Genomic DNA, 12,588 nt, shown 5'->3' on the forward strand with positions numbered 1-12,588 from the left:
CCATTAAATTCTGTTTTGAGTTCAAGCATTTGGCTTAAGCAATTGCTAATCTTTCATAATGGCACGCAGTGCTGAATTAAAGCTTTCCAGTGAGAAAGAACGGACCAACTCCTTAGGGAGCTTCTGACCTTCAAAACCAGCAATAATCAAAAAAATTGCCCAAACCTTGCTATGTCAATCTGGTAATTGCAGAAAGGAACAGGGGAAAAAAAATAATAGAATGCTGTTCTATGGAACTGTGCTGGTAGACTTTAGTTGCATAGCCACGTCATCACTTATTAATCATGTACCACATAAATTCTTCCATGATTTTGCCTAAAAATTGTGACAAGCTAGACAAGGTCACAGTTATCCAAATTCACGGGTTTTGCTTCTAGCAATCCAAAAGCTCTTTTCTAAATATCTCAAACTTCACTCATAAGCTGAGATGAACAAATACCACTGACCTCCAGATAGGCCTCTTGATTGTCTTTAAACAAGTGATTCCTTTGAAGTTTTATTTATTTAACGCTATTAAGTCCCATTTTGAAATTCTATCTAGATGTGGCTGGAAGAAACATTTCTCCATCAATGTAAGAGAAAGACATCAACAAACTTGCCCTTTTTCCTAATACACTGCAGCAGTACATATCATCTCCACATTTTTTCATTCTTACCTTATATCAACTCTATTGCTGCTTTGATTCCACTTTGATTCCAGGACACCAAAAAACGGAAGAATTGTTCTGGTATTGTTGGCCCATGGTGCCTCTCAGATTAACTTTTAATTTCCTTTGTCAATGCCTGCATTTGTTAAGTTTTACTCATGACTGTCATTTTCCCTATTTATTTTACAAAATCTATAAACATTGGTACATACACATCCGTATTTTGATTGTTTTCATGTCTTCTTTTAACTAGGACTAGTTTTGAATCAGATGAAACTACAGTTAGTTGTTTTGGTGACCCAATAAAGCATTTGTAAGAAACTTTCATTTATCATTTCCCTTTCATCTTTAAGTTCTTCCTCTTGCTCAGGAGTATGTCGGTTTTGGTTAACACCAAAGTACCAGTCAACATGCTCATCTCTCTGCCCATTAAAACTGTGATCACTGCAAGAAATCAACCCCCAGTCTGAGTTCTCCAATGGAACACACAGTTGCTCCCCCCACACGTGCTCCAGACCCCCCACACCACCAGCAAGTAACACCTACGTGGTGCTTTTACAACACCAGTGGACATCAGCGGTAGAGCTCGTTGAAACTCCACCTACTGTAGGCTGATTCTGCTTTGCAAGAAAATTAATATTTGCTTGGACGGAGAGAGGATCCTTGTGGAACCCCAGCAAGATCCCAGCTGCATTTCAAACCACGTCCAACAGACAAGCCCAATGTTTAGCAACATGCCCACGGAGGGGCTCAGTGGCCTACTGGCGGCAGTCCCAGCTTCACTCCCTGTCTTTCTCCCTTGCCCCCAGCATACCTTGCTGTTATCTTAAAATGAATTTCAAATTACAGCACAGTGAAACTAGAAAAAAAAATGGATGTGCTTTCAATAAACCACATATATTATATGTAAGCTTTGCTGTTGGTATTTTTACATTGAACCAGCAGTTAAAATTCACATGACAGGAATGGACAGTATGTTCTTCAGCCAGCTCAAAGTGTATGTCGCTTCAACTTCAGTCAAATTCTCCAATTTTTTTCCTCCTCCTGTTCCACTCCTTATCTAGAAGGAAATGAAGTATTCTCAGACAACGTCCAGCAGAGAGGTCAAGATTAGTGAACTTTCTAGTTCTTCAACACTGGTAGGTTCCCAAGGATAAAACACAACCATTTTCTTTTTTTCAGTCATAAGGAAACCATTATCACTAAATCTGCCTTTTATACTCCCTACATCCAGAGAAACAAAAGGAGCAATTGCAGTGGTCTGAAGAACAAATACATAAATGTCATCTTGTTGGGATACAGAGGCCTGAAAGAGAAATAAAAAAAACGTATTATAAAAAAAAAAAACCAAATGTGTTAAAGAAGACCCCCGTTACACCCAAACTGGGAAAAACCTACATGTCAGTGAAACAGGCTGAACAAACACATTTGATCTAAATTAATATTCTTCATATGTAAGAATCATGCAGAACCTGCAAACATTACTAGAGCCTTCCTACAGAATACTACAGATTGTGGAAAAATGCCAAGAAGTATTACCACTTTGCCATCTTCTTATGGAAATAACTTAATAAATGCTAATCTGACTTCTACATAGTACTGGTATCCCGTACTTACTGCAGTGAAAGAAATTTGTCCTTTCATCAACACTTCACTCAACTTATCAATTCACATCAACTGAAAGAGCTTGCCTTTCAATTACATACATAATAGAAATACACAGAAGCAAAAGATGGTAAAAATCCCAGTAAGACAGAAAGTCATCTCATCTTAATGCATCATGGCAGTGAAGCCCTTATACTTCATTTAGAAAATATACAAAAAATAGTTGTAAAGTACCAGGTCAAGGTATAAATTTTTATATTAAGCTCTATCAGTAGTTAATCTCAGAAAGACTTAAAATCCCATCCAGGACGCATTTTCATGCAGTACTCCCCATCCACCATAATGAAAGACTATGCTACATAACTTTCAAACACCAATTCACCATCTATAAAAAGAGGACAAATTACAGTCAGTGCAGACATCATGTTCCGGTTACAAGAAAAGCAACGCTACTCATTTTTGAGAAAAAGCACACATCCTCTGCATTTTGTTTCCTGAAGAAATACTAATGCCTTGATGTTTTTTAAAAGCAATGTTATGGAAGTAGCTCTTGGATTAGCAATGTATTTGAAAGTCTAGTTAGTTTATTAGTAACTAAGTATAGAAGTACCAGCCTCTTGGAAAACAGAGTCATTTTTTAATCATACCTGCATTTCTTAAAATGATCACTTTGCATTTATCCTTGCTAGCTATCCTTATTAATTAGTATTCCAAAGACAACGCAGTTACAAGATAAAGGAATGAAATTTTCCAGCAATGCTCCAGTTGCAGAGCTTTTATTATTGGTGATATCATCCACAAACCAAAAAACCAAACCAAAACAAACAAAAAAAAAGCCCCACAGCATGACTCAGACCCCAGACTGTGCTACCAGATGAAAAAAAAATTAAAACAGGCTTATTTCTTTCCTTTGTATACTCAGGAGGCAGGCTGTGCTGCCATGAAAGAGATAAGAAGGGAAAATCTGGCCCATTTTCTTTTTGTAAAGCAATTATGCTGGTCCAGATTCAAAGAGTTAGACCTCTATTCCCCCCCTTGTTTAGCTTAGCACTAAAGAGCAAAGCTGCAGTTTGAAAGGCAATGTGAGAACACAAAGGTCCCCATCCTGCCCATCTGATGATTAAGAATTTTGCAATAAGATGTACATGCTAAGAAGCGAGGCTTAACAAAATGTGTGTGTATGCACACACAGGGCATGCATGCTCTCTACATACAGCAAGCTTGCTAGGAGCAGAAGGAATCTAGGAAAAAGCAGCAAATTGACTAAATGATAGTGTTATACAACACTGATGCCTTCTGTGCCTGTTCAGGAGACTGACACAGTTGCCAGCTATTAAGAGATAATCACTATTATGCAAATCAGAACCCTTACTGGAGGGCAGGGATTTCAAGCAGGAGGAAAGGAGCACGCAATGCTGCCTGTTAGCAATGTTACACTGATCTGAGAGCATGAGCACTTCCAGAGGAAATACTGCTGACAGTAGTGCACTCCACACTCAGCTGAACTAGGATCACCTTATACTGACATACAGTGCTGTCTGCAAGCCAGAACACTTGCCATGATGCTATTTGCTATCTAGGGACAAAAAGAAAGAAAGGAGCAAGGCTGCAAGGTGAAAGACAGTCTAAACAAATGAAAGGGGGAGTTCATTATTTAAAATAAAACAAATCCCAGACAAAAAACATGCACAAACAAACAAATGAACCAACCCCACCAGTCTTATTTAGATACATATATAGTGACACAGGAAAAAAAATCTCATTTTGAACTCAACATGGAAGCCAGAATAGCAACAACTATACTAGAGCATTCAGTGGAATCAGACACTGTGTAGCCAGCAAACAACTCAAACCAGTAAGATTAGCAAAACCAAATACAGTAATCTAGCATGACTGATGCTTACACTAAGATGGGCCTTTTCTAATCCCACAGCATCCTTTAGAGATGAAAGGAAGTAATGGTTCGTAGGACTCTGGAGCCCATCTTCTCCCACGAGACAGAAAGTAATAACACAGCTTTTCCTGGTACAACTTCTGCATCTTTCCAGAAGGTCACTTATGGACTCCTTGTAGATGGGGACAGCACTCTGTGCTTTAACAGTCACACCTTCTGTGGCAAGGGTGCATACTGGCTCCAAAGAGCTCCAGGTGTGCACAATGACCTATCAAGCACATCGAGAAAGCACAAAGCTTAGAAGAAAGGCTACATCTGTGAAAACAATGCAGCATCCTAGATTTCAGACTGCTCGTTACGACAGATGTTCTTCTAAAAGCACCAGCTGATTTCCACCTAGCAAAAAACTACACAAAGATTTAAACAATAGAAATATGGCATAAAAATGAGATCGTTCTAAAACCCTAACAAGAAGTCCATTTCAAACCGTCTGGAGCTGCTCCCGATCTGCAAGACTTTTTTTTTTCTCCAAGCTCCTTGAGAAGAGATTGCCAATTCCTGCCAAGGGGGTGCTGGGAAATGGAATTACTGAGTGACTAATTTGTTGACTCTCTTTCCTCCCTTGCTTGATTAAAAGAAGTCAAACAAAGGATTTTCTTGAGACTGCTCAGTGTTATCTGATGTAACCCAACTGGGTATGCTAGAGCTTCTGCATAATCACCCTTAAATAGAAGCAAGCTCCATCATCTTGAAAGGTATTATGAAGGTTATATTAATACAGCAAAATACATTCCCAGACATCATCCATGCATTATGAATATACCATTTTAAAAAGGCATAATTTGGAAATTGAGCACTTAATGAGAATACAACATTCTATTTCATGAATTTTCAGTTATTTAAAAAAGGCATAATTTGGTAATTGAGCACTTAATGAGAATTACAACATTCTATTTCATGAATTTTCAGTTATTTTTTGCCTTAACCGGAGTGCACAGTCAGGAATAGATCTTAACTGCTTTCAAGAGTTAAGTTCTAAATTTTCTTTAAGTGCAATACACAGTATTCATCAGAACTATTCTACTGCCAACACTTCTCTGATGCTGTCAGAAAATCTGAATTTATGTTTGTTAGAATAACTCAGACCAGAAAGGAACAATTTCATTAAGTGCAGTTCTACTCCAAGAACTGACTATCCAGAAACTGCAACCATTTTCTGTACCATATATTACTTCATATAAGCAACCTTATGAATCTGTAAATTCATGGAAGCCCACCAGACAGAGCAGTGATCTAGGAGCTGACATACTCATACTACTAGTTCCAAAATTACTATTTTGGAACTAGGAGTGACTAGTGAGTCATTCCAGGTCTCGAGGTCTGTTTTTCCATCCTTCACAGTGTTCCCACATGGGACACACTTTCTGTCAGGAGCTGTATCTCATAGTGAAAAATGGTCCCTAAATTCATCTGGGATCTGGTTGCCATATGATTAACACCAACAAAATGTAGCAAGCTGAAAAAGAAGACTGTTGTCTACAAGAAAACTCAGCAGCCCAAATGCTGCCTTAAAAATCCTATCAGTTTCTACAGTATTATCAAAAAACAGTTAATGCATCAATTACAAAATGGTGACATGCATAGATGACCTTCCAATTACAGATGTGCTGTTAATATTTCAGAAAACAATCCAGTCCTTTTTCCCAAAGCCATATAGTTTGAGTACAGGTAAGCAATGGTCCCACTTAGTCAGTTAATCGAGTTCTAACACCCAGGGAACAGTTTTGTTAAGTAGTGAGGTACCATTTTTCACACTTTGTTCTATTTAACCATCAGTCTCTTTAAGATTTCAACAGAATGGTTAATTTCAGCCTTATACCTACAGGCTATAAGCAAAGCATTTTCTTCTTCTGTGAAGCACTACACACTACTATAATAAATGATAGCATTGCCCCTAAGAAGATTAAAGACTAGAGCTGCACCTCATGGTGTTTGAGCATGGCATTACCGAAGCTTGTCTGTACAAAGACCTGCTCCTTTCAGCATCTCACATTTTTGCAGGAGGCACACAAGAGTGGTGAGGGAGGTGTCACTTACCCTCAAAGTCAGCCTGTGGTCCACATGAAGATCTGAGACACCGTAAATGTGCAACACTCCTTTGTCTTCAAAGGCCACAGGCAGCAGCGGTGCAAAGAAGTTCTGGGCAAAATAATGGAGCAGTTTCCACTTACCACCATACTCTAAAAACGATTAAAAAGAAGAAAGATTGAAACAGAATCCAAGAGTGCCTTGTCACACAATCCCTGTATGTGGTTTTTGGTCCTGCTATGGCAATGCAACATCCTTCTCCACCCTTTTTCACCTCTAACAAGTGCAAAGAATGACTGAAGGCACTCTTGCCTCCTTCCAGGCAAGGCTCTGCTCTGAAAAAGATCTGATGCTCTTTCAAGCCTTACTTTGAGCTTCACCAGAAGTTTACAGTTTTCTATGTCTTTGTTCTATCATTGCTACACTCTCATTCAGTTAACAGAAGCCTTAAACACAAGTGACAAGAGTGACAGAGCGTATCACACATAAACCAAGCAGCTGGAGCATCTGTGCTGTTGAGAATCCAGACAAACAAGCTCGCATTGCCACAAACTACCACTACTATAAAAAGTATAAAAAATTTATACAAAATGCTCTCTTCCCCTTTTTCAGTCCTCCTTTCGGTTCTTCCTTAGAGGAACATCAATAGCAATAATGATAAAAATAAGTTCTCAAACCAAAGATAGCTCTGAGCTTGGCAAAACAAATTTGCCAAGATCTAGAGACAACACCTCCTCCATGGAAGTTAGGATCCATGACAGACACATGACAAACAGTTAATGTTGCCTCTTTAATGGAAAGCTGCACCTCATTACTTTTAATACTTTTAAACTCTGCCATTAAACTGGAAAAGCCATCAAACTCTGCATCCTCTCCAAAAAATGCAATTTTTCTTTTTTGCTATGCAACACTGCCACATAATCATTTTGAAAGAGAAGCTGCATCCATTTCTTTCTCTATTAACATTCCATCTAGCACCCACTGTCTGCATTTTAAATTTGTCTTTCCTCAACCATTATCCAGTCATTGAAATGGCACTAAAAAGAAGTAGCAAGTCAGCTGCACCATCTCACAAGGAAGAAAAGTTAGATACTGGCTTCATTCTTGTTTCTGGCTCTTTGTTTTATACAACAAGTTTAAAGCTGATGTATGCTGAAAAATATTTTCAGTGATATGCTTTTGTTGTAGCTCTCTTAGTAATTACTCTCAGTTTCGGTTCTTGTACAAAGCTCTTAGCACTTTCAAACATCTCATAATTAAAGATTTATCCAGAGTGATGTCGTCTTTCAAGGGTTGCTGTGGCTTTCCCAGGGGGACTTGAACATGCTTTGTCTGCACTCCACATAGACATGAATGAACTTTGTGAAGAATAAGTGCATTAGCTCCAGCTTAGCACCTTCCACATCACCTTTTCTCAGCAAGTTCACAACCAGCTAGCTTGGAGAACAACAACTCAAATCTGCCTGGGAAACCCACACAAGATTGAACTGTGCTATGAGATAAGTCTGTTGCCAGCAAAAACACCACTGGCATTCAAGTTAACTGCACTGAAGCAAACCAAAGAGAAGGCTGAAGGAAAACTTCAGGAGAGGCAGCTGTGTTTCTTCAAAACAGACAGTCGATAAACTGATGAACATTCTCAGTATATTGGTGCTTCTCAGTATAGAACTGTAGAACCACTTATGTTGGAAAAGACCTCTAAGATCGAGTTCAGCTGTTCACCTGCCAAGTGCACCACCAAAACACGTCCCTAAGTTCCCATGCCACACCTGTACACTTCCCTGGGCAGCCTGCTCCAATGCTTGAGAACACCTTCAGTGAAGAATTTTTTCCAAAGATCCAATTTAAACCTTCACTGGCACAACTTGATGCCATTTCCTTTTGTCCTGTCACTTGCTAATGGAGAAAAGGGGCTGACCCACACCTTGCTATGGCCTCCATTCAGGTAGTTTTTGAGAGTGATATGGTGGGGGATAGGGTGTGTGTGTTCCAGCCTCCTTTCCTCCAGGCTAAGCACGCCAGCTCCCTCAGCTGCTCCTCACCAGAGTTGTGCTCCAGACCCTTCCCCAGCTCCACTGTCCTTCTCTGGACATGCTCCAGCCCCCCAATGTCCTTCCTGTAGCAAGGGGCTCACAACTGAACACAGCACTTGAGGTACAGCCTCAACAGTGCTGAGTACAGGGGAACAACCCCCTCCCTGGTCCTTCTGGCCACACTATTCCTGACACAAGCAAGGAAGCCACTGGCCTTCCTGGCCACCTGGGCACACACTGGCTTATGTTCAGCCACTGTTGACCAGCACTCCCAGGTCCTTTTCCACTGGGCAGTTTTCCAGCCACTCTGCCCCAGCCTGTAGTGCTGTCTGGGGTTGCTGTGGCCAAAGTGCAGGACTCGGCACTTGACCTTGCTGAACCTCATAAAACTGGCCTCAGCCCATCAATCCAGCCTGTCCAGATCTTTCTGCAGAGCCTTACTGCCACTCCCACCCGACTTGGTGTTGTCTGCAAACTGGATGAGCATGCACTTGAACCCCTTGTTCAGACACTTGATAAAGATATTAAACAGGGCTGGCCTCAATACTGAGCCCTGGGAAATCCCTGCAGTGACCCGCTGCCAGCTGGTTGTGAATCCATTCTCCACCACACTCTGGGCCTGGACATCCAGCCAGTTTGCTTTCGTGGGGAACAGTGCACCCATCCACACCATAAGCAGCCAGTTTCTCCAAGAGAATATTGTGGGAAATGGTGCTAAGGCTTTGCTAAAGTCTAGGCAAACAACATCCACAGCCTTTCCTTCATCCACCAACTGGGTCACCTTGTCATAGAAGGAGATCAGGTTGGTCAACCAGGACCTGCCTTCCATAAACCTGTGCTGGCTGGGTCTGATCCTCTGATGATATGAACAAAGGCACGTTCTGGCATTCCAAGGACACTTCCTGACAGAAAACATCAGTGGTTTAAAGAACAAATCTACCAAAACCTGGAAGTGCTACAAATTACTCTTCAGTCATTAAACTTGAGAAGATGGGTGATTTGGACTGGGGCTGGATTATCTGAAACAGAGTCAACTGTGGGGCAGTATCTAATCTAACAAACAAAAGCTATGGGCCTTGTCTGAGAAATGGGCAGGGAGAGTCTGGGCATCTAGAGCTGCAATCTCTAAAGCCTTCAGGACTGCTACAGGACTTCCTGGAATTTCAGTTGTCAATTAATTAATTTGCCAATGCAATAGATGTTGCCCACTGCAGAATCCAGACAGAGCCCACCACAAGCTCAGACCCAGCATGGTCTGAGCTTTCAGTGCCTGTTGACTTGTATTTTTTTCTTGAGTTTAATTCACATGATGAAAATCTAGGCTTCAACTGTCATATATGGAAATGGATAATGCAATTGATGAAGAGCAGTTTCTGTTACTTAGTTTAATATAAAATCCTGTTTCTTTTTGAATGGATCCTTTTCTCAATCTCTGCTGTGCCTTTATTTCCAACTGGATTACAAAGCCACACTGCAGAGGTTTGCTACCTGGGCAGCAGAGATCCTCAAAAAACTTGTACAGTGGAGAAGATGAGTCAGAGTGAACGTGGCATTAAAAATTCACAGGGAAACACAAACAAACAAAAATCCCAACCAACAAACAAAATCAAACCACACACTTAAAAGTTTGTACCATTTCAAAACCCATTCTACTACTACAACACCCATTGTTTTGGAATGTTTGAAACACTATTAGTCTGCTTACCTCAGATCAGCTTTTAAGATGGTATTTCCCTTCCCAAAAAAACTAGAGCCATTTTAAAGAACCACAACTGAACTGCTATATCAGTTTCACACAGGAAGTGTCCTCCAAAGACAACTTTTTCAGCAACAGGATCTTGATAATACAATTGTCGAAGTAACTTCAGACAGAAAGGAAAACTGAAGCTGACTTTAAAAATCCCATATTCTTCAGTTCTTCTGTTGTCTTGATTTCCGTAAGACCAGAGCTACACTCCTTTATTTAAAAACGGGCAAGTTGCATATCAAATACACCACACACCCCCCCCCCCCCCCACACAAAAAAAACCCCCCCCCCCCCAATATAGATGTAAAAAATCTGGAGATCAGGAAGTTATCATGAGAAACCTCTGGGTTTAAACTTCCCTGTTACAGACATGCATGCCCAAAGGCAACAGTCAAAAGCTACTTAAAATAGCCCTGGGGTGGTTTTCTCCTCCTCCCACCACACTTAAACGAATCCTTACAGAAATCCAAGTTCCTCAATATTTTCCTGACAATAACAAGGGGTTTGCACTCTCTGTGGTATTAAACTTCAGAACAGGAAACTAAAATTAGGTTTGTAATGAGACCCCAATACCCTTTTTTCTGACTCTTCCCTGAAGCCTTCTACACTGATGGCGGGAGTGCAAATAAACTGATCTTCCTGAAATGATTTTAAATTAATCACTTCACACCATTAAATGCAACCCCAGAAACATGCTGCTAGTTCTTTCCTAACCTCAGTCTCACAAACTCAGATCAATTATTCTCCACAACAGCCTGTATCAGGGCTCACCAGGGGCTCTAAATATTGAACCTGCAATAAAAGCCAGTTGTCTGATCAAGGGAATCTCATGACAACTGAATTGGGTACCTCAAGGTGATACTTGTCTGTGAGTGTCACAGCACTCCACCAAAATACACTGCAGAGATGCTGAAGCATCCAACATGGCACAACAGGCTCCACAGCGAGGTGCTAACAGTCAGAACCCTGATGTGATAAAAGCTGTTTACTTCTCAGCTGAAGGCAGAAGTACTATGTCACAAGTGCTGTGCTCTGTTATCATTCAACCCCAAGCAAACATCTTAAAGGTAAAAGTTAAAAGGAGAAATATTTGCTACCTTCTTCCTTCCCCACCATGTGGAAACATTTCTGCTTTGTACCGGAAATGATGTAAACCCCTCCATGACTTTCTGCAAAGTACCAGATTCAAATAAAAGCACTCAGTGGCGATACTACTGTGCCATCTAACAAGATGCAGAAACGTGTTTTTGAAGTGCAAATAAAACTAATTTCTCCAAAGTCTTGCATAATTTCAGCCATTAGCATTTCAAAATCCCTCTACCACACTGCCTAATTAAATGAATATTAAACCTTTCCTCATCTCACTGAGGGAATACAACAAAACAAAGGAACAGCTGTATCTCTGCTGAGCTTCTCTCTTCTAAAGCAACTTCAACAACATATGAATAATTCAAGTATTTGATAAATATTCTACAGTGATGTCAGCTCTGCACTCAAAAAGGCATTTATGGTCTCCAGAACCATTACATCTATCAATACACCTGACTTTAGAAAGGGACACTTTTCCAAGCATCTTTTTCTCTTAAGGCACTTAAAGCCTAAGAGCATCATTTCACTGCTAGAATCATAAAAATGAACATAGTGATATTCCATTTCCTAATACAAATCTAGAAAGTCCAGAAAGATGAGCATCATAGTTGGACCACTGCCTTAACATTTAAATAAATTAGCCTCTTTTGTCTACTGGTTTTTCCTTTGTTGTTGCAGTTATTTTGCTTGGATTAATTAAAAAAAAAAAAAAAACAAAAAAACAAAAAGGGAGAGGGACAAACATCTCCTAGAGAAAGAGGGGGAGGAAGGGGAGGACGGTGTGGGCTAATTTTTTCTCAAAACCAGGCGAAATGGCCTTTTGTTCTAAGGACAGATCGAGACTGTCCTTAGACAGTCTTGCAAATTTTTCTCTTAGCTTTTTCTATTTGCTCATGTTTTTTCACATATGAAATGCCTAAATAAAGATTTTCAAAACCAGAATATGTGAGAAATGACTAAAATTGAAAGAGTATTTACCCAAGTCCTATACAGCTGCCATAGGACAGCTTCTCAATTTCAAAATGACTTCTAGACAAAATGCTTGGAACATGAAACACAGCCACTTCCCTCATGCCACACATTCCTCATTCCTCCCCTACTTCTTACTGCCTAAGTGACTTATCTCTTTATATTGTCTGATTATTTTTGTGTTCTAAGAGAAAAAAAATACAAGATACCACGTGTGTAAAGAGCATATTAACAGAATAATTTAGTCATAAGGAGTGATTCACCTCATCTGACACCAAGTTAGACATCAAATCTCAACCAGTCATCTCCTATGAAGAGCTTCTCAGAAGCTACACTGGGTGAGAGATATCTTATGAAGTTCTATGAAAATCAAATTCATCATGGAGACAATAATTCATCCCAGTTCTGAGACAGCTAAGGACGCAGTGAATCACATTTGGACATAACCATCTCTCCCCCAACTGACTACAGAAGAAATCTAGATGCTCAGCCTTTACATTGTAAATCCCATCCTGG

At 40.2% G+C, this 12,588-nt stretch overlaps 1 protein-coding gene across 1 annotated transcript in view; it reads right to left on the minus strand.

The window, feature by feature from the left end:
* Positions 1-1,000: 1,000 nt before the first annotated feature.
* Positions 1,001-12,588, minus strand: part of MANBA (mannosidase beta) — a 46,385-nt gene continuing 34,797 nt past the window's right edge. The window contains exons 15-17 of the mRNA XM_008635669.2: positions 6,244-6,386; positions 4,157-4,414; positions 1,001-1,953 (exon numbers count right to left, since the gene is read on the minus strand). Coding sequence (XP_008633891.2) covers positions 1,729-1,953; positions 4,157-4,414; positions 6,244-6,386 — 626 coding nt within the window. The 3' untranslated portion in view covers positions 1,001-1,728. The remainder of the gene's footprint in view (positions 1,954-4,156; positions 4,415-6,243; positions 6,387-12,588) is intronic.

The sequence above is a fragment of the Corvus brachyrhynchos genome, unplaced genomic scaffold (genome assembly GCF_000691975.1).
Source record: "Corvus brachyrhynchos isolate BGI_N302 unplaced genomic scaffold, ASM69197v1 scaffold175, whole genome shotgun sequence".
In the NCBI taxonomy this organism is placed as follows: Eukaryota; Metazoa; Chordata; class Aves; order Passeriformes; family Corvidae; genus Corvus; species Corvus brachyrhynchos.